We start from the raw sequence: 19,769 nt of genomic DNA on the forward strand, positions 1-19,769 counted from the left end.
ATCCAAACCCAATCCAACCCATCTCATGAATGGAAGGTTTGATCAACCTATTTATGTCTTGAACCTAGCTGATTATTAAATAGATTTATTTAACTCATCTAAGTCAGGGTTTCTAAATCTAAACCCAACCCAACCCATTCAATGAAATGGATAGTTGGGTCAACTTATTTATGACCTGAACCTAGTTGTGTGCAATCCAAGGATGCTAAGCTCGTGCTAAGTTAAAGTGGGATGAATGAGCTAAGATGTGCCAGCTTTAGAGGTGTTGAATGGGGAAGGAAAATCATTAGAACCTATCCCAATCCCCCTCTTTCCCTCTCCTCTTTTGGCACTGGTGGTGACTATGGAACGAATCCCCTTACTGATCGAGCGGAGTGAATGGATTGCTACTCTAGAACCATGGGCAATACTAGTTCGTGATACTAGATTAGTATGGGCACCCGAATGGGGATGTGAATGATTTGAGGTACTTATAGGTTGGCTCAATAGCAGCTCATTTAAGCTCGGCTCAGCTAAAAACGAGCTGAGGCTAGGATCATAAACGAGCCGGGTTGAAATGTGTCCAGCTTGAAAAAATAAAAAGAAGCTCAACTTGGCTTGATAAAAGCTAGGTTCGCAACCTATACAAGCCAAGCTTGAATAATACTGGGTTAAGCTTGGCTCAATCTTGAACCAAATTTGAGCCAAACTCGAGAGACCATTTAAAATACTGAGCTAGTAACAACTGATGCTAGACTTAGCTTGACTGCATCCTACTCCGCATATAGGTTGCCTAACAGCCTGTTTCTTTATTATATTTTTGAAGAAGAAAAAAATGTTTTTTGATTTTTTTGTTTGAAATGTTTAGCTGGCCAATGGTTGAAAGTTGAAACGCCCGATAGCACCAATTTATTTTTTGTCATACAAAATGATAATGGGCAAAGACACTCATCTAAAAAACAATTGGGCTATATTGAAACAAATGAATATATGGGTAGTTAATTGAAAAAAAAATAAAATTTTGAGGTCAAAATATTTTTTATCCAAATTTGAAGGGTTATTGATGTAAATTTATCTTAAAAAATTTGCACAAGTTATCTGCTTGCATATCTTTCTAAATATCAGAATTTGTATAAATACTCTTCTAAATATCGAAGTTTGCATGAATACTCTTCTAAAATTGATATTTGCATGTATACCCTCGTAAAACTCTGTTATTATACAAATGCTCCTAATATAACAGTATTATTTCTATCTTCTTCTTTTGCTATTAGGATCGTGATCTATTTGTACGTCTACTCATTAAAAATATTTTAGTCATTTTAATTTAAAATCGTTAATTTTTTTAATGCTGTTAGATAGTATGGTACATATGCAAAAATAAGAATAAAAAAAATAAAATAGTAAAATAAATATTTTACGAGAGAATACATGTAAATATCAATTTAGAAAAAATATTTATATAAAATTTGATATTTAGAAGGATATTTATATAAAAAAATTATAATTAAACGGCTGCTTTTATTTTTGTCCAGGAGCACCCCATCCAGCCCGGCACAGATTGTAGATTATATCGGGTTTTTACTGTCAGCGGACCCAAAAACCAAATCAGGAAAATAAGTGCAGAGAACCGGTTAGAAAAGCATCCATTTGATTCGGTGGAGAGCTTGGCTGCCTGCTTGCCCCGGGGTGCGTCGGCGGTGGGAGATGGCTTCGAGTTCGATCTTGGCTTCGCAAGTCGCAGCTTCGTATCTGGGCCGCCGACGCCGTAGCCTGTCGGAGCGCCTTGTCGGCGGCCACGACGCTTTATTCCGGCGGCCAACCCTGACGAGGAGGAGGATTGCCTGCAACACGGATGACCCCACCAGAAAGAGACCTCCTGGCAGCGACGACTCGACCACCGGGATTCAGCTCTACCCTCAGATCGAAAGGTATGCCGCCTCCACCCTCGCCCGTTAATCGTCGAACAAGATTTGATGTCTTGGGGTGTGATGATGTTCAGTGAGGTTTTTCATCATGAAATATATGTAAAAAATTCCCACGAGGAAGGATTACCTCAAAGCGATGAAACCATACCTCTCGTTCATAGGATCCATGGGATTAGAGAACTACAGCAACCATGAAAAGATATGCATCCTTTGACCACCAAGAATCATTCTTTTCCCTGGATTCTGCTGTTTAGGGACTTCATTAGTGTTGGTGTTCCCTTCTATATCTGATAACGTCAAGTCCTTGCCAGTGCCGACATTTCAGTTATGGTCCCCGTGATTCGGGGTCCTGGGAGGGGTGATCTGAGGACAGTCCTAACCTTTGGCATCTTTTTTGCACAAAGTGGCTGTCTCAGGCTTTGGACATGAGCCATTGCACCCGTCAGCCCAAGCCTTTTACCATTACACCAAGGACAAGTATATAAAGAAAGCCCTCGCGATCATATCCTAAAATGTTTGTAAGATACCCCAAAAGATTTATTTGTTGTGTCCGAACAACGTACGGTTGCCCCTGAGATGGACATGTGGGTATCAAAGTAGGCTGTTCCTTCATGACCTGGCAATGGGGCTACCAGACAAAAATGTTGGAGTTATATCAGGGACCAAATGCCAGATTTGCAGCAAATTGCTGCATTTTCCTTTTCCAAGCAATCCCACATTTGATCAAGTTCTTTGTAAGCCTTGTGCCATTAATTTTCATCCCACACATGTTCTATTTTACAAAATGTGATTTTTGATATGTATTGCATCTCGAAGTGTGAAAACCTCAAATTTTATTCAACACTTATATTACAAATATGATGAGGATGAGTTGGAGAAAAAAGCATGTGATATCATGAAAATATTTTCATAAATGTCAGAATTGTGATCTCATGTGTTCATTATGGTTGTCGGACATAGCTGTGCTTCATTATGCAAAGCAATATAAAGCACAAATACATGGTATGCCTGTTGTGTCATACCAATAGAGGGTGCACCTGCTAGTACCAGCATAACAGAAATGAGATGCCATATGTTGTGCTAGCACACAATGGTACCTACATGTGTATTGCTACCGATACTTTGCCGCTACAGTGTGGTAAGGCTCGGGTGCATTGGTATTTCAATCTATGGTATGCTATACCGGTCCGAACCAAGCAATACGGGATGTACTATATTGTACTAGTTCAGTATCGGTATCCGATATGGGTGATATACTGACACTCGGTACGCCAAAAAAACTATGTATCGTACCGACACTGTGCTAGTGTGGCACCGGTACAGGGTTTGGTGCCGAGACGGTGAACCTTATTCAATCAATACTGCAAAGTCTACAAACACACAAAAGGTTTCTAATTCCTAGTCTTTGTTGTAATTGTAAACTTTTTTATATGATATGCTTTATGACTATGGTCTAAAGAAAAGCTTGCTCTGAATATTGATGGAAAAAGTATCTAGCATAACTACCAGGTCTCATCCCTCTGAATGATGCAAGTTAAAAGGTGTTCCAAGGAAACTTGGTCACTGACTGGGTTGAGCTGGGTGCCATAGCCAAGAATGCACTATAATGGACTGAAGCGCAGCCGTTCTTGACCTTGGGTGGGACAAATGTAGCCCAAACCTGACTCAGCCAAAAAACCTGATGTAATCTCCAACTGGAACTAAGGATTGTGTGAGATCTCATGGCAATGGATTAGGTTCAGAAGTGGAACCAAAAAATCAGAACCTCTACACAGAAACTGGACCTGTGTTTGGACTGTTGGTATGAAACAACTTCAGATCTGATTATAGATCTGATTATCAGTTAGATATCTGCTGTTTAACAGCAGTGATTAGCATAAAACATAGTGGAAATAGAGTTATAAAGGGTGCAAAGAGAAGTGGGAAGAAGAATAGAGGCAAAAGCAGGGGAGAAATTTGACCACTATTCAAGCACAAATAAATCACCATAATCTCTCTTCATCCTAGAAGCATACATAGCCCTTCATAGAACCCTGAGCTGACCCCTTTCCTCACCCCTTCCAGGACTCTTTTAAAAGGAAATGATCCAAAACTCTTCTTAACATGGACAAACTTAATCTTACTAGAACTCCCAACCAAGTTAAAAGACTAGAAAACAGCCCCAGTTACTGTTCATGGTAATGTAGCATGAATAGTGCCCATGAACGGTACCTTGCAATTTATTGACTTGCTAAAACAAAATAAAATTCCATAAACTTGAAACTTTATAAATTTTATTGCATCAAAACCCCAAGCTGAAGATTGGCCTGATGTGGTTTGATCAAACCCTGATCCTGGATGGCTAGACTTGTGGTTTTAACTTTTTAACCATAGGAGAAGGAGAGAGAATACTTGATTGTGTGACGGCAGTGGTGGCGATGAGGATGCTGATAGAGATGTGGAGGAAGGGCAGCTGTGATAGGTGCAGGGATGGTGACGATGCTGATGGTAGCAAATAAGAGAGCAAAAATAGGAGATCGAAGGGGCCGGCATTCCTTGTTGGGCAACATCCAAGTAGTGGGGAGAGAGGGATGAGGAGACACAGCAAAAAGCAAATGGAAAAGAGGGCTGGTGCAGCCTGACTGAGGAAGGAGAGCTGACTAGGGTGGGGTAAGTCAGATATCTATTATTCCGAGATTGACCCAAATTCATGTTGAGCCTAGAGATTCCAACCTGGTCAGTCAGATAGGTAAGAATTGCCTAGGCATGCCCAAAATCAGGTCGAACGTGTTGGGCCAAAAATGTGCTGATCTAGTTCCAATCTAGGGTTCTGTATAAGGAAGAATAACATTTGTGGATTGAATGTTTCATAGAGCAAATTTAGATGGTACTCCTGTCCATGGGATATCAATAAAGAGTTAAATTAGTTCAACAAGCCCAATAACTTGAAGAGGCAAGAAATAGAATGTTGTTTGAATTTCAAGCAAGGATTCGGGGTAGCAGGCCTTGGTGTGTCCACTTTGCTAAAGGCATTTATTGCCAAGATAAATTTTTTTAATTGGAGTTCCTACAAAGTTATATAATAGCAGCATGGCAGCTGCTCCTGTAGGTAATGATCTAAAATTTTATTTTGTACAATGCTATCAAAATAGACTATAATTTTATATAGGGAGAAGTTGAAGGTAGTAATTGCATTTGTCAAGTTAAATGATCAATTGTTGACCAACTTACTAAAGCCCTGGGAAGGAACATCAGTAGCATTTAAACATATTCAATTATGACTTGTACTCTACAGCTCAAAAGGAAGTGTTGAAGAAACTAACCTTGTCTACATATTGCTTTTAGCAGTTATTTAGGTTTTTAAGTATCATTAAGCTTTGCATTAGGGCCTAGACTATTTATGGTAGTTGCCAGCTACTAATGGTGGGATTGTACTGTTCTTCCCTCTATTACTTGTTCCTATCTGATTATATAGAAACATGTCTGTTTATTTTCTTCATGTCATATTCCTGTAATTTGATGCAATAGTTACATTTCTTGTGCTAGTCTGCATGCATTAAAATGATAGGGTCTTATAGACAGTATAACATCAGTTTTTCACTAATTTGTCTATTAAATTAGTCACAGTGGTAAATAACAATGTCTCAATGCAATCCAACTAAAGGTGGAGGAAAAGGTGATATGCCACTTGAGTATTGTACGATCCTTGTATATTAGGGAGGTAATGATACGTTTATAGAGACACCAAGTAGAATGTTACTCAATGCCCATAACATAAAAGGAGCACATAATGGAGATAACCATATCAAGTTCAGGTGTCTTCAAAGCAGGAAGATTGGTGAAACTAGAGGAGGCTTTAGAACCTTAGTCATCTATTTTGAAAAAAGTGAATGTTTTGGATTCAGGTATATTACAAGAATGTTCTATTTGTAGGTCTTTTCCCATTATTCTATTTAGATCTGCTCAAAAAGTACTTGCATTATTTTCTTAATCTTGGAAATTTATCATATAAATTGCCTATTTTGCTTAGCCCCCCTCTCTCACACCATATGTTCAACTCATTGGCAAGAGATATAAAATCATGGTCTGTCGTACCGGCCGGTACGTACCGGTCCGGCCTGGGACCGGTACCGGATCAGCGTGGAATCCGGTACCGGTAGTTTAGTGTTGGAGAACCGGTACCGGTAGTTTATTGTTGGAGAACCGGTACGGGACCGGTTCGGACCGGTACGGGCCACCACCGGTACGCCGACCGGTACCGGTACGGCGGACCTTGTAATAAAACCATTTCATATACCTCACTCTCACGTTAATGTGAAAGGAGAGCTGTAGATCCCTAAAATTTCTCAAATTAATCCATTGTTCTTAGACAACTCTATTAAAAGCATTAATTTAAATCTCACATTTCTATCCACATTATCCCATCTGTAAGCCCCCTTCTCTCACCAACTCTAGCACATATTCCCCTGCTCTCTAAAATCTAATAGTAGGCCATATATTCCCTTGCTTTTTCCCATTGATGTATAACATTAAACACAATTCAACAAATAAGAAAAAACCAAAGGTATAGGAAAGAAATTCTCTTCTCTTTTTATGTTAAAAATTAATGCCTAGTTGCCTACTAATGTTGGGCTGTCCATACTGCTAGATAATGCTTATTGCTACCAAATGTTTCCACTTGACTTCTATTCCTTGTGGATGTGGGGTATGGCTAATGTGTTAGAGATAAAGCATAAACATTTGGTCATCCAGTTTTGTTGCTTAAAAAATTATTTACCATTTAGAAGTATATGTTTATTGTTTTTTGACAATATATATTGTCAAGTTGTTTATTTAGTAATATTATTCATATTTCACTCTTTTAAAAGCATATGCTCATGTTCTAAACTCCCTGTACAAGAAATTCATGTTTAGTGGATTACTTAAATTAATTATTAGCACTATGCTTAAATATATTGCCATACAATTTTAGCTCTTTTATGTGATTTTTTCACATACAACTGCTCACATAAATGATAGATAATAAGACAACAAATACTATGTAACTCCATGTGCAATGCATAGGACCATATGCTAGTAAAGGACATAGTTAGGGAAAGGTTTTTGAGATAGTTTACCCAGGCACAATACCTTGAATGTAATTAGTTGGAAGCATCCTAAGAAACTTCCTGTTTTAGCAGACTCAACCTTGGATAAGATAAAATGAAGAAGTAGGATGCAGTAAGCAGGGTCCAGATATATTGCGGAAGACAATGTTTTAGGTATATTTTATGTTCTGTAGGTTGTGTGATATAATTTAGTCATGTGGTCACCACTTGTCTTGTTCACTCTGCTGGATAATATTCTTGCCCGATGATAGAATGGAATGAAAGTTAATATCTAATAGTATCATTTTCTTGCTGCAGATTAATTATTGAAACCGCAAAGCAGTCTCAACATGGCTGGGGTACTTCTGGAGATTGGAATGAAATTGAGGTCTTATCCTTAATTTTCTTTTAGTATCTGATTTTTTTTTTTTTTTTTTAACTTTCATGAATCCACAGCCAATGTTAGGCATTTACTTCATGGAGTCAAGGTACTTTTTGTTTTACTTTTATTAAACTTTTTAGTTAAAAAAGAGAATGTTTGCTAGAATAGGAAAGGAAACTAGATAAGATAATGAGAGGTAAGAGAGAAATATGGCTATGCAATGCCAACAGCCTTAGGATCTTTGCTGTACAACACTCTTGCCAATAGATTGCTAGTTGATTTTATGATCTATGAATATGGAATATCAGTTTCTTCTATTATAACATTCGTAATATCTTCCAGTTTTAGAATTTAGAAAAAGGCAACCTGATAAATCATTGATCAATAGATCATATTCTCATTATTCCTTGACTCTTGACAATTTGAGTTGGCATTATATATTGTTCGTGCACATGCTATGATGGCACATCATTTACTAAATTATATGCCTCATATGTATAGAATACGATATGATATGGTATACAGTGGCTGTACTTTGAAGTTTGAACATACCCAGACCATTCCTTACTTGTCTTGATTAACTTTGACAACACAAATATTGAACTCTCGTTGTGCAATGGGAAACCAAGATAGACTGAGATACCCAGAGATTTTTATCCAGACACATGATGTGGATAACAAGCCACCAAGTAGGCAAAAGAAGCTGCATAAGAACAGAAGAAGCACAAATTAGATACAGCGCCATGTTATCACCAATAAGTAGAAATGTTTGTAGACATCGGATGATCAGTTTGATCCTTAAAAAGTAGAAATATATCAATCTGGACTATCAATTTATTTAAGAAATCCTTATAGCCATCAACTTCAATGAATTGGGTGATCAAGTCATTCCAAACACTTTGGCCCCCATTCAACCTTCGCTCTTCCTTTTTCTCCTTTTCATTTTCTTATTTTACTGTTTTTTAATTGTTGGTTGCTTCAACACTTGGTGGTTGGAGCAAGTTCTGTTACTTACATGATGGCAACAACTTCTACTGCTTGTTACAGTGGTAGTTCTGACTAGTTCTATAACCTTGGAAAAAAGCAAAAATGTGCAAAAAAATAAAGAGGGCAAAGAGAGAAAGAATGAGAAGGGCTAATAAAGGAAGAGGGCGTGGAAGGAGAGGTATGAGCAAGAAAAAGGAAAATTCCTGTCACATATGCCTTTCATCACCAAGTTTAATGCTGCTTGAAGCCAGTATAAGTGACCTCTCTGTCTTTAAGCTTCAGTTAGCTAAAGTATATGATAGCGTATGTAGGGACAGGTCCTTCAATGTAAACAAGTGGCCCGTGTCAAACTTGGCATGACCTGCATTACGCACTTGATTCGACCCACCTTACATCCCTGGACCACCTTGAATGGGCATTCTTGTCACTTGCATTAGCCTAAATGGGTGTCTAGGTACCTGCATGTTAGCATAGTCACCCATATTAGGCCACCAGGCCTTAGATGAGGCACTTGGGACCCCTAGGTTTTTTCAAAATGTCCCTATTGCATGACTCAATACCGCCACTTCCCTGACCCCCTAGGCTTTCTTCAAAATGTCCCTATTACATGACTCAATACCGCTAGTTCCTGACAAGTGAATGATCCTCATGCTCTTGCCATCTTTGCATTTAGTTGCAGTCTTAAGATGCATGCATTGAGGCTCAACTACTATGTTCGCAATTTGTGGGTTGTCCAAACAAAGATTGTACATGCAGACATGCATAAGTACATGCATACATATGCAAGTTTTGCGGTACCCGTGCATACGACTCTGTATCAGGCATACCATACGATATGAATACCGCATTGATATTCGGTACAAGGGCTGTATTGTGAGTCGGTATGCCAAATTGACCCTTGTACTAGGCATACTGATATTATGCCAACATAGTACCTGTTGCTGGTGGTCCAAACCGAGAACGATTGGCACAGCGGTGTGAACGGGGTTCCCTTTGAGTTGCTTTGGTTGCGCTCCGCCCTCCGCCGTGAAACCTGCAAGCAAGCCTCGCACCACCACGGGGGTAGTGGGGGCCCTCCGACGATCAAGTCAGAGGAGATCGAAGGGGAAGGAGAAGGAGAAGGTAGCAGGTGAGATGATACTCTGGAAGATATCTCTTACCCTCCCCCTTCCCCCCCAGCCTCATATATATCAGGCTGGGGGGTTTTTCCGGGGATTCGTCATCGTGTGGCACGATGGGGCTGCCACTGACATGGCCGTTACAGGGCGTCGTGGGGCAGCGCTGGGTACAGCCATGGCAGGGCATAGTGGAGCTCCGCTTTGTACGGCTGTTACAGGAGATCGTGGGGCAGCGCCGGATACGGCCGTTGCAGGGAGTAGTGGAGCAGGGGGCCGCGGCGTGCCTCAGAGGAACAGTCTGTTGTTGTCGAGAGATTGCCGACTCGGGGTCGGATTGCTGGATCAAGGGGCAGCCGACTCGGGGTCGGGCTGCGGAGCCGAAGATATCCGACTCGGGGTCGAGTCGGGCTGCGGAGCCGAAGATATCCGACCTGAGGTCGGATTGCTGGATCAAGGGGCAGCCGACTCGGGGTCGGGCTGCGGAGCCGAAGATATCCGACCTGAGGTCGGATTGCTGGATCAAGGGGCAGCCGTAGTCTTCCTGGGCGCGCGTGCCGGTCACGTGGGGCATGGTGGCTAAGTTCCCCCGTAACAGTAGCCCCCCACTCCCGAGCCTGGAACCAGGAGGGGAACGGGTGAAGGGAGTGATGCTTCGAGATTGCCGCCATCCCTCGGAAAGGCGCGCGCGCTCCGAGCTTCTCGCCTTCTTTATGGCGTATGGCAGTTGTCGCTGATCTGGCGGTCTGCGGATTTCGGCGGACATCCTTCCTTAATGGCGTCGATTCGCCTTTGGGGCGCGAACAAATTTTCGGCAGCGTCTTGCCGACTCCTGACTCTTGAAGTTCCTCCGGCACTAGGCCTCGGATGCCAGGCATTCGAGGGTTAGGCCTCAGGAAATCCTTCCGGCGCTAGGCCAGGCATCCGAGGGTTAGGCCTCAGGAAATCCTTCCGGCGCTAGGCCAGGCATCCGAGGGTTAGGCCTCAGGAAATCCTTCCGGCGCTAGGCCAGGCATCCGAGGGTTAGGCCTCAGGAAATCCTTCCGGCGCTAGGCCAGGCATCCGAGGGTTAGGCCTCAGGAAATCCTTCCGGCGCTAGGCCAGGCGTCCGAGGGTTAGGCCTCAGGAAATCCTTCCGGCGCTAGGCCAGGCGTCCGAGGGTTAGGCCTCAGAAAATCCTTCCGGCGCTAGGCCAGGCGTCCGAGGGTTAGGCCTCAGGAAATCCTTCCGGCGCTAGGCCAGGCATCCGAGGGTTAGGCCTCAGGAAATCCTTCCGGCACTAGGCCAGGCGTCCGAGGGTTAGGCCTCAGGAAATTCTTCCGGCGCTAGGCCAGGCGTCCGAGGGTTAGGCCTCAGGAAATTCTTCCGGCGCTAGGCCAGGCATCCGAGAGTTAGGCCTCAGGAAATTCTTCCGGCGCTAGGCCAGGCGTCCGAGGGTTAGGCCTCAGGAAATTCTTCCGGCGCTAGGCCAGGCATCCGAGGGTTAGGCCTCAGGAAATTCTTCCGGCGCTAGGCCAGGCATCCGAGGGTTAGGCCTCAGGAAATTCTTCCGGCGCTAGGCCAGGCATCCGAGGATTAGGCCTCAGAAAATTCCGCTCATTGGTCGGCCAAGGCTGGCGCAAACCGAGGCGACCGGTTGGGGCTTCAGGCTAGTCTGCTCCCGGGATGATCATCGGGTTAGCCTGGCATCCGAGGGCCGAGCCTCGGGGAATTCCGCTCGTTGGTCGGCCAAGGCTGGCGCAAGCCGAGACGACCGGTCGGGGCTTCAGGCTAGTCTGCTCCCGGGATGATCATCGGGTTAGCCTGGCATCCGAGGGCCGAGCCTCGGAAAATTCCGCTCGTTGGTTGGCCAAGGCTGGCGCAAGCCGAGGCGACCGGTCGGGGCTTCAGGCTAGTCTGCTCCCGGGATGATCATCGGGTTAGCCTGGCATCCGAGGGCTGAGCCTCGGGGAATTCCGCTCGTTGGTCGGCCAAGGCTGGCGCAAGCCGAGGCGACCGGTCGGGGCTTCAGGCTAGTCTGCTCCCGGGATGATCATCGGGTTAGCCTGGCATCCGAGGGCCGAGCCTCGGGGAATTCCGCTCGTTGGTCGGCCAAGGCTGGCGCAAGCCGAGGCGACCGGTCGGGGCTTCAGGCTAGTCTGCTCCCGGGATGGTCATCGGGTTAGCCTGGCATCCGAGGGCCGAGCCTCGGGGAATTCCGCTCGTTGGTCGGCCAAGGCTGGCGCAAGCCGAGGCGACCGGTCGGGGCTTCAGGCTAGTCTGCTCCCGGGATGGTCATCGGGTTAGCCTGGCATCCGAGGGCCGAGCCTCGGGGAATTCCGCTCGTTGGTCGGCCAAGGCTGGCGCAAGCCGAGGCGACCGGTCGGGGCTTCAGGCTAGTCTGCTCCCGGGATGGTCATCGGGTTAGCCTGGCATCCGAGGGCCGAGCCTCGGGGAATTCCGCTCGTTGGTCGGCCAAGGCTGGCGCAAGCCGAGGCGACCGGTCGGGGCTTCAGGCTAGTCTGCTCCCGGGATGGTCATCGGGTTAGCCTGGCATCCGAGGGCCGAGCCTCGGGGAATTCCGCTCGTTGGTCGGCCAAGGCTGGCGCAAGCCGAGGCGACCGGTCGGGGCTTCAGGCTAGTCTGCTCCCGGGATGGTCATCGGGTTAGCCTGGCATCCGAGGGCCGAGCCTCGGGAAATTCCGCTCGTGGGTCGGCCAAGGCTGGCGCAAGCCGAGGCGACCGGTCGGGGCTTCAGGCTAGTCTGCTCCCGGGATGGTCATCGGGTTAGCCTGGCATCCGAGGGCCGAGCCTCGGGGAATTTCGCTCGTTGGTCGCGCGCCTGTCGCTTGCCGCTCGACGGGATTTCTCCGTGGCCAGCTACGATCGTGTTTCTCCTATTCTCCAAGCGTCGCCTGGGGAACACCAGAAGGGTATTAAATGCTAATTGAGGCGTTACCTGGAAAATCGGATCGCCAGTTGCTGCTTGCAAGGAGTGTCAGTTAAGCGGCCGCGATATGCGCGCTCTTCGAGGCGGATGCGGCCTGGGCGCGAGCGGAGATACGTGGGCCGTGGGATACACACCGCCCGGAGTGTCCTGCATGAAGAATGCAATTAAGGAGAACGACGCTTAGGAGATCGTGGAAGGATACGCCTCGAGAGCTGGAACGGCTCCGGATTCGGTGCGCCCGCCTTTATTGGAGCCACCCGCATCGGAACGACCGGAAGGCCACAGTCTGGCTATAAATATAAGTGCAGGTGCGGTGGAGCTTCCCAAGCCGGAGCTATTCAGGTTGCCATGGATCGTGGACCTCCTCTCCGGTGTGTGGCTGGAAAACCCCTGCCGGAGGAACGGGAGGCGCGCCCCTCGCGACTTCCGCCAACTAGCCGTTTCATCTGGGATCAACAAGGAGGTTCTCCCCGGCGGAACTCCGCTCTAGGCGTTTCATCCGGGATCACGCTTCCTCGCGCTCTTCTCCCTTGTATTCCTTCCCTCCCCTTCTCCTGGGGAGGACCGGAATATCCCTTGGAGGTGGCGTTCCTCTGGAGGCAGCGTGAACTCCTCCTTCGTCCACTTCTTCTTCGTCCGTGCCGGCTCTTCGTCTTTTGCGTGAGGCGTCGACGGCGCCTCCGGGGAGAAGCACCCACGCCCGGTGGGATTGCAGCTGCTTCGGGTGGAGGGTTCGGGATCCCGGATCTTCAACTCTACGGAGTCCCCACCTCTTCCTTATTTTCTTTACTCCCCAATCCCCCTCTGGGAATTCTTTGTAATCACACGAACACGCCATTGTAACCAGGAATTATTGAAATGAAAAGAATTGTACATTTTTCGAACTGTCTTCCTGGCTTTGTCGTTCTACTGGTAATACGCCCGCAGGTTAGCGGAATTCCAGCTCCTCGGAATTTCTCGACCGTCTAGGGCCTCCAACTGGTAGGAGCCAGGTCGGTTTACCCAGCGAACCCTATACGGGCCTTCCCAATTTGGCGCCAGCTTCCCACCTTCCGCGGGTTGAGATGCTTTGGCTCGCCTTAGCACCAGATCTCCGATTCTGAAAAGTTTCGGTCGGACCTTGGAGTTATAATATCGGGCCACCCTCCGCTGATACATCGCCATCCGAACCTGCGCCATTTCTCTTGCTTCTTCCAAGAGGTCCAGGTTCCCTCGGAGTTGCTCCGAATTGGCCTCGGGTCGGTGCGCGGCCACCCGGGGCGAGGGGAGTCCGAGCTCCACGGGAACAACCGCTTCCGTGCCATAGGTTAGGCTGAAAGGTGTCTCCCCGGTAGGGGTCCGATGCGTGGTCCGATACGCCCAAAGGACATTCTCGAGTTCTTCGACCCAAGCTTGCCCCGTCCGACCGATTCGCGCCTTAATTCCTTGGAGGATTGTCCGATTTGTGACCTCGGCCTCACCGTTGGTTTGGGGATGCGACACAGATGTGAACCGATGCTCGATCCCGAACTCCTCGCAGAAATCACGGAAATGCTTGTTGTCGAACTGTCGACCATTATCCGAGATGAGGACTCGGGGTACCCCGAATCGGAGAATGATGTTTTTCTTCACGAACTTCCGGACTTGCGCCTCCGTGATAGTGGCCAGCGGCTCTGCCTCCACCCACTTGGTGAAGTAGTCGATTGCAACAATCAAGAATTTCCGCTGGGCTGAAGCGACGGGGAATGGTCTGAGGATATCCATTCCCCACTGTGCGAAGGGCCAGGGTGCGGTGATTGGTGCCAAGGGGACAGAAGGGACTCTCTGGACGTTGGCGTGGCGCTGGCAGGCGTCGCATTTCCGTACACGATCCTTTGAGTCCTCCAACAAGGTAGGCCAATAATAGCCTTGCCTCATGATCTTGTGCGCCAAGGACCTAGCCCCCAAGTGCGATCCGCAAACGCCCTCGTGGACTTCGCCGAGGACGTAGGCCGCCTCCGAGGGGCGGAGGCACCTTAAGAGGGGGGCGGTAAACGAGGTCCGATACAGCCTCCCTTCATAGAGTACGTAGTGGGCGGACTTCTTGACAAGTCGCCGAGCTTGATCTTCGTCTTCAGGGAGGATTCCTTCGGCGAGGTAGGCGACGAGCGGGTCCATCCAAGACGGCTCCGGATCAATCGCCATCACCGCTCCAGCCTCGCTGATGCTCGGGGCCTCCAGGGTCTCCAGGTAGATTGCCCTCGACAAGTTGTGCGCCTCTGCGCTCACCAAGCGGGACAACCTGTCGGCCCTAGCATTTTCGCTTCTGGGGACCTGCTGGATGTCGACACTGCCGAGATCGGGAATGAGTGCTTGCACCTTCCGGACGTAGTTCTGCATGGTCGGGCTCCGGGCCTCGAACTCTCCACGGACCTGCCCGACCACCAGCTGGGAGTCGGTGAAGACCTTCAAACGCCGGATGCCGAGCTCCCTGGTGAGTTTGAGTCCCGTGACTAGGGCCTCGTACTCCGCCTCGTTGTTGGTCACTGGAAATCCAAATCTCAAGGCATACTCGGCTATCACTCCATCAGGCCTGGTAAGGACCAGCCCGGCTCCTCCACCCTCGGGGTTCGACGACCCATTGATGTGAAGCATCCAGGTCGGGAGGTCGAGGCTGGGCGTTTCCGGCGGTCTAGGTTCCGCCTCCTGCACCGTGCACTCAGCGAGGAAATCCGCGAGCACCTGGGCCTTGATGGCGGGTCGAGGCTGGTAGTGGATGTCGAACTCACCGAGTTCTATTGCCCACTTCACCAGCCGTCCCGCATTCCCGGGGTTGCTGAGGATCTGTCGTAGTGGTTGATCAGTTAAGAGGGTGACAGAATGGGCCTGGAAATAGGGGCGAAGTCTCCTGGTCGCGGTCAGCAGCGCGAAGGCGATCTTCTCAGCCTTCGTATACCGCGTCTCGGCATCCCGTAGGACCCGGCTGATGTAGTACACGGGCTTCTGGAGCTTTGCCTCTTCCCGAACCAGTACCGCACTGACCGCGGTTGGGGAGACCGCCAGATAGAGGTAGAGCATCTCCCCTTCTTGCGGCTTGGACAGTAGGGGAGGAGACGCCAGGTATTCCTTGAGCTGGTCGAATGCTGCTTGACATTCGGCCGTCCAGTGGAAGTCTTTTGGGCGTTTTAACACCTTGAAGAATGGTTGGCAGCGTTCGGCCGATTTTGCCACAAATCGTCCAAGCGCGGCGACCCTTCCAGCGAGCTCCTGAACCTCCTTTACTTTGGTCGGAGGGGACATACCTTGGATAGCCTTGATTTTGTCCGGGTTGGCTTCGATACCCCGCTGGTTGACAATGAAACCGAGGAACCTCCCGGCCGAAGCGCCGAAGGCGCACTTCGCTGGGTTCAGCTTCATGCGAAACTTCCGCAAGGTGGTGAAAGTCTCCTCCAAATCCGCGATATGCTGGTCTGCATGGCGACTCTTCACCAGCATATCGTCCACGTACACCTCCATGTTCCGGCCGATTTGCTCTTTGAAGATTTTGTTGACGAGGCGCTGGTAAGTGGCGCCAGCATTCTTCAGACCGAAGGGCATTACCTTGTAGCAGTACAGCCCCCGGTCTGTTATAAAGGCAGTTTTCTCCTCGTCCTGTGGGGCCGTCATTATTTGGTTGTAACCGGAGAAGGCGTCCATGAAAGACAGCAGCTGATACCCGGAAGTCGCGTCGACCAGTTGGTCTATTCGCGGAAGCGGAAAGCTATCCTTAGGGCACGCCTTGTTCAGGTCGGTATAGTCGACGCACATCCTCCACTTCCCGCTCGCCTTCCGGACAAGTACAACATTTGCCAGCCACTCGGGGTAGCTTACCTCCCTTATGAATCCTGCCTCCAAGAGCTTGTCTACCTCCTGGTCGACCACCCGGATCCGATCCGGGGCACAGTGTCTCTTCTTCTGCTTTATTGGTCGGTGGGTCGGGTCGACGTTGAGGGCGTGAGAAATGACCTCCGGATCGATCCCAGGTACATCGGCCGCCGACCAGGCAAATACATCGGTATTGGCTCGGAGGAATTCCACCAACCGGGCCCGAGCTCCCGGATCGAGATTGGCGCCGACCCGGACCGCCCGGTCGGGGCGGCCTTCCTCGAGGGGGACTTCGACCACACCCTCGGCCGGCTCCCCCTGCCGCAAGGCCACCTCGTCTCTGGCATCAAGGGACTCGACGCTTAGGGCTTCCACGGGCTTCTTCCCTTTGAGGGTTGCTAGAAAACATTGCCGTGCGGTCGGTTGGTCACCTCGGACCTCTCCGATCCCGACCGCCGTGGGGAACCGCATGAGCAAGTGGTACGTGGAGACCACCGCGCGAAGGGCGTTCAGCCCGGGTCGCCCGAGGATAGCGTTGTAGGCCGAGGGAACACGGACGACCAAGAACCCGAGTCGCACCGTGGCTTCTGCGGGTGCGACGCCCGCAGTCACAGGCAGCTCAACGACACCTTCCGCCGGGACGGCGTCACCGGTGAATCCTATGAGGGGGGTGGACATTTTGTGCAACAACTGTCTGGACAAGCTCATCATGGCGTCATCGTGGGAGTCTGAACCCCCTTTACATCCTCATCGGAAAAGGTGATTACATTGCCGACCCTCTGCCTCTTTACGACGGCCGTCCCTGACGCTTCCGCCGAGCCCCCTGCGTTCCTCACGGGCCGAGAGCAGCCCCCGGTGATAGTGTGGATCACGCCCGCAACGGGTCGATTTTGCTCCCGAGGCTCCGGAGGAGCCGGGTCGGCCGGACGCGGGTCTGCGGGGGGACGTCGGTCGCTCACATATCGACCGAGACGCCCCCGACGGATAAGGGCCTCGATCTCGTCCCGAAGCTGGAAGCAGTCCTCTGTGTCGTGGCCGTGGTCTCGGTGGTACTCACAGTACGCCCGGGAGGGCCTCTTTCCAGGGATCCTTCGTATCTGTCTCAGGGCCGGGAGGTCCTCCCGCCCCTTGATCTCCATAAGGATCTGGGCCCGGGGAGTCAGGAGAGGGGTGTACCGGTTGAAACGTCGGGGCGGAGAACGAGGGCGTGGGGCGCCGTGGTTCTTCGCCGGCGACGGGCTTCTGCGCCGACGCTGGGGCGTCGGGCTCCTCCTCTGGCGTGCTTGTTTCCGCCTTTTCTTCCCAAGCTTTGGAGGGATCTCGGCAGCCTCCTTGCTCCGGTGGGCGGCCGCCTCCTCGGCGTCCGCATACTGGTTCGCCCGGGACAACAGCTCTGGGAAGCTCCGCGGCAGGCGTTTGTCCAGGGAGAAGGTGAGCCTGCCCTTCCGGAAGCCACGCTTCAGGGCTGAAAGAGCTACCTCCTGACTCAGGTTCCGGACCTCCAGCGTAGCCCTGTTGAAGCGGGTAAGATAATCCCGCAGGCTTTCTCCCTCGTTTTGCCGGACGTCAAAGAGGGAGTCGGAGACCAGTCGCCGCCGGCTACTGACGGCGAAATGAGGGATGAAGAGGCGAGTGAACTGGTCGAAAGACCGGATTGAGTCAGCCTCCAGCCCGGCGAACCACGCCCTCGCCGGGCCACGGAGGGTTGCCGGGAAGGCCTTGCAGAGAAGGGGATCTGATGCTCCGTGGAGGAGCATAAGGGTCCTGAAACTCTCGACGTGATCCCGCGGGTCTGCCGCCCCGTCATAGGGCTCGATCGCCGGCATTTTGAACCCCGGGGGATTTGGAGTTCGCAGGATCCTCGAGGCAAGTGCCGGCTGGGAGGAGATCTCTAAGTCGGCGAAGGGATCTTTGGAATGGCCCTTCAGGACCTGGAGTTGTCGGTGGAGATCGTCCACCCGCCGGTCCAGGGAGCGCGACCGGTGGGTGGGAGACAAGGAGCGGCGAGTGGGGGACCGACTGGAGCGCGGGTTCCTCGAGGACTGGGGGGTCTGGGAACGCGCCCGGGCCCGCCTCTCGTACCCCGCGCAGCTCCGATGGGAAGGTCCCGGCAGAATAGATCGTGCTCGAGAATCCTCCTCGCGCCGGCGCTCCTCCCCATGGGAGAGGAAGGAGCGCGGGTTGAGGAGGACAGGCGAACGCTCAGGCAGCAGCGGCTCCTGAGCCCGCTGCGGCGCCCGGGACATCGCACCCTGCAGATTCTGCACCGCCTCCGCGAGGGTGCGAACCTGCTGGGTTAGCTGGTCGAACTGGGCGGCTTCGACCATCTGAATGAGCGGTGGGGCGGTGGAGTGTTGCTGAGAGCGTGTTGGAGATGCAGCGGCCTCCCGGCCAGTGGCCCGAGAGGCCCCGCGACCGGAAGCATTGGAAGCCCCACGACCTCCTCGCCGTGCCATTTCGATCGCTCTGAGATCCGGGCCCTTCCTCTAGCGCCAACTGTTGCTGGTGGTCCAAACCGAGAACGATTGGCACAGCGGTGTGAACGGGGTTCCCTTTGAGTTGCTTTGGTTGCGCTCCGCCCTCCGCCGTGAAACCTGCAAGCAAGCCTCGCACCACCACGGGGGTAGTGGGGGCCCTCCGACGATCAAGTCAGAGGAGATCGAAGGGGAAGGGGAAGGAGAAGGAGAAGGTAGCAGGTGAGATGATACTCTGGAAGATATCTCTTACCCTCCCCCTTCCCCCCCAGCCTCATATATATCAGGCTGGGGGGTTTTTCCGGGGATTCGTCATCGTGTGGCACGATGGGGCTGCCACTGACATGGCCGTTACAGGGCGTCGTGGGGCAGCGCTGGGTACAGCCATGGCAGGGCATAGTGGAGCTCCGCTTTGTACGGCTGTTACAGGAGATCGTGGGGCAGCGCCGGATACGGCCGTTGCAGGGAGTAGTGGAGCAGGGGGCCGCGGCGTGCCTCAGAGGAACAGTCTGTTGTTGTCGAGAGATTGCCGACTCGGGGTCGGATTGCTGGATCAAGGGGCAGCCGACTCGGGGTCGGGCTGCGGAGCCGAAGATATCCGACTCGGGGTCGGATTGCTGGATCAAGGGGCAGCCGACTCGGGGTCGGGTTGCGGAGCCGAAGATATCCGACCTGAGGTCGGATTGCTGGATCAAGGGGCAGCCGACTCGGGGTCGGGCTGCGGAGCCGAAGATATCCGACCTGAGGTCGGATTGCTGGATCAAGGGGCAGCCGTAGTCTTCCTGGGCGCGCGTGCCGGTCACGTGGGGCATGGTGGCTAAGTTCCCCCGTAACAGTACCAATACTGGGTCTGGTACTAGGATTGCGAACCTTGTATATAGATATATAAGTCTGTATGCAAAATTTTGAACCTTATAGATACGTACATATGTATGCATGTGCATGCATACATACGTATGCACATATGCATCTACATCATAACATATATACATATGCATGCATGCGTACATAAATACATATATAAAAATTGAGATAGGATAAATAGGTCTACTAGAAATCCAAAACATAACTATGTATTGTAGCATTC

The 19,769-nt window shown here is 50.5% G+C and overlaps 1 protein-coding gene across 1 annotated transcript in view; it reads left to right on the plus strand.

Annotated features, from left to right (window-relative positions):
- Positions 1-1,535: 1,535 nt before the first annotated feature.
- Positions 1,536-19,769, plus strand: part of LOC103714604 (uncharacterized) — a 29,903-nt gene continuing 11,669 nt past the window's right edge. Inside the window, exons 1-2 of the mRNA XM_039131761.3 lie at positions 1,536-1,910; positions 7,292-7,361. Of these exons, the coding sequence (XP_038987689.3) occupies positions 1,687-1,910; positions 7,292-7,361 (294 nt within the window). The 5' untranslated portion in view covers positions 1,536-1,686. The remainder of the gene's footprint in view (positions 1,911-7,291; positions 7,362-19,769) is intronic.

Source organism: Phoenix dactylifera, chromosome 9, assembly GCF_051530095.1.
Source record: "Phoenix dactylifera cultivar Ajwa chromosome 9, Ajwa_hap1_PhDact_Kaust_v1.1, whole genome shotgun sequence".
NCBI lineage: Eukaryota > Viridiplantae > Streptophyta > Magnoliopsida > Arecales > Arecaceae > Phoenix > Phoenix dactylifera.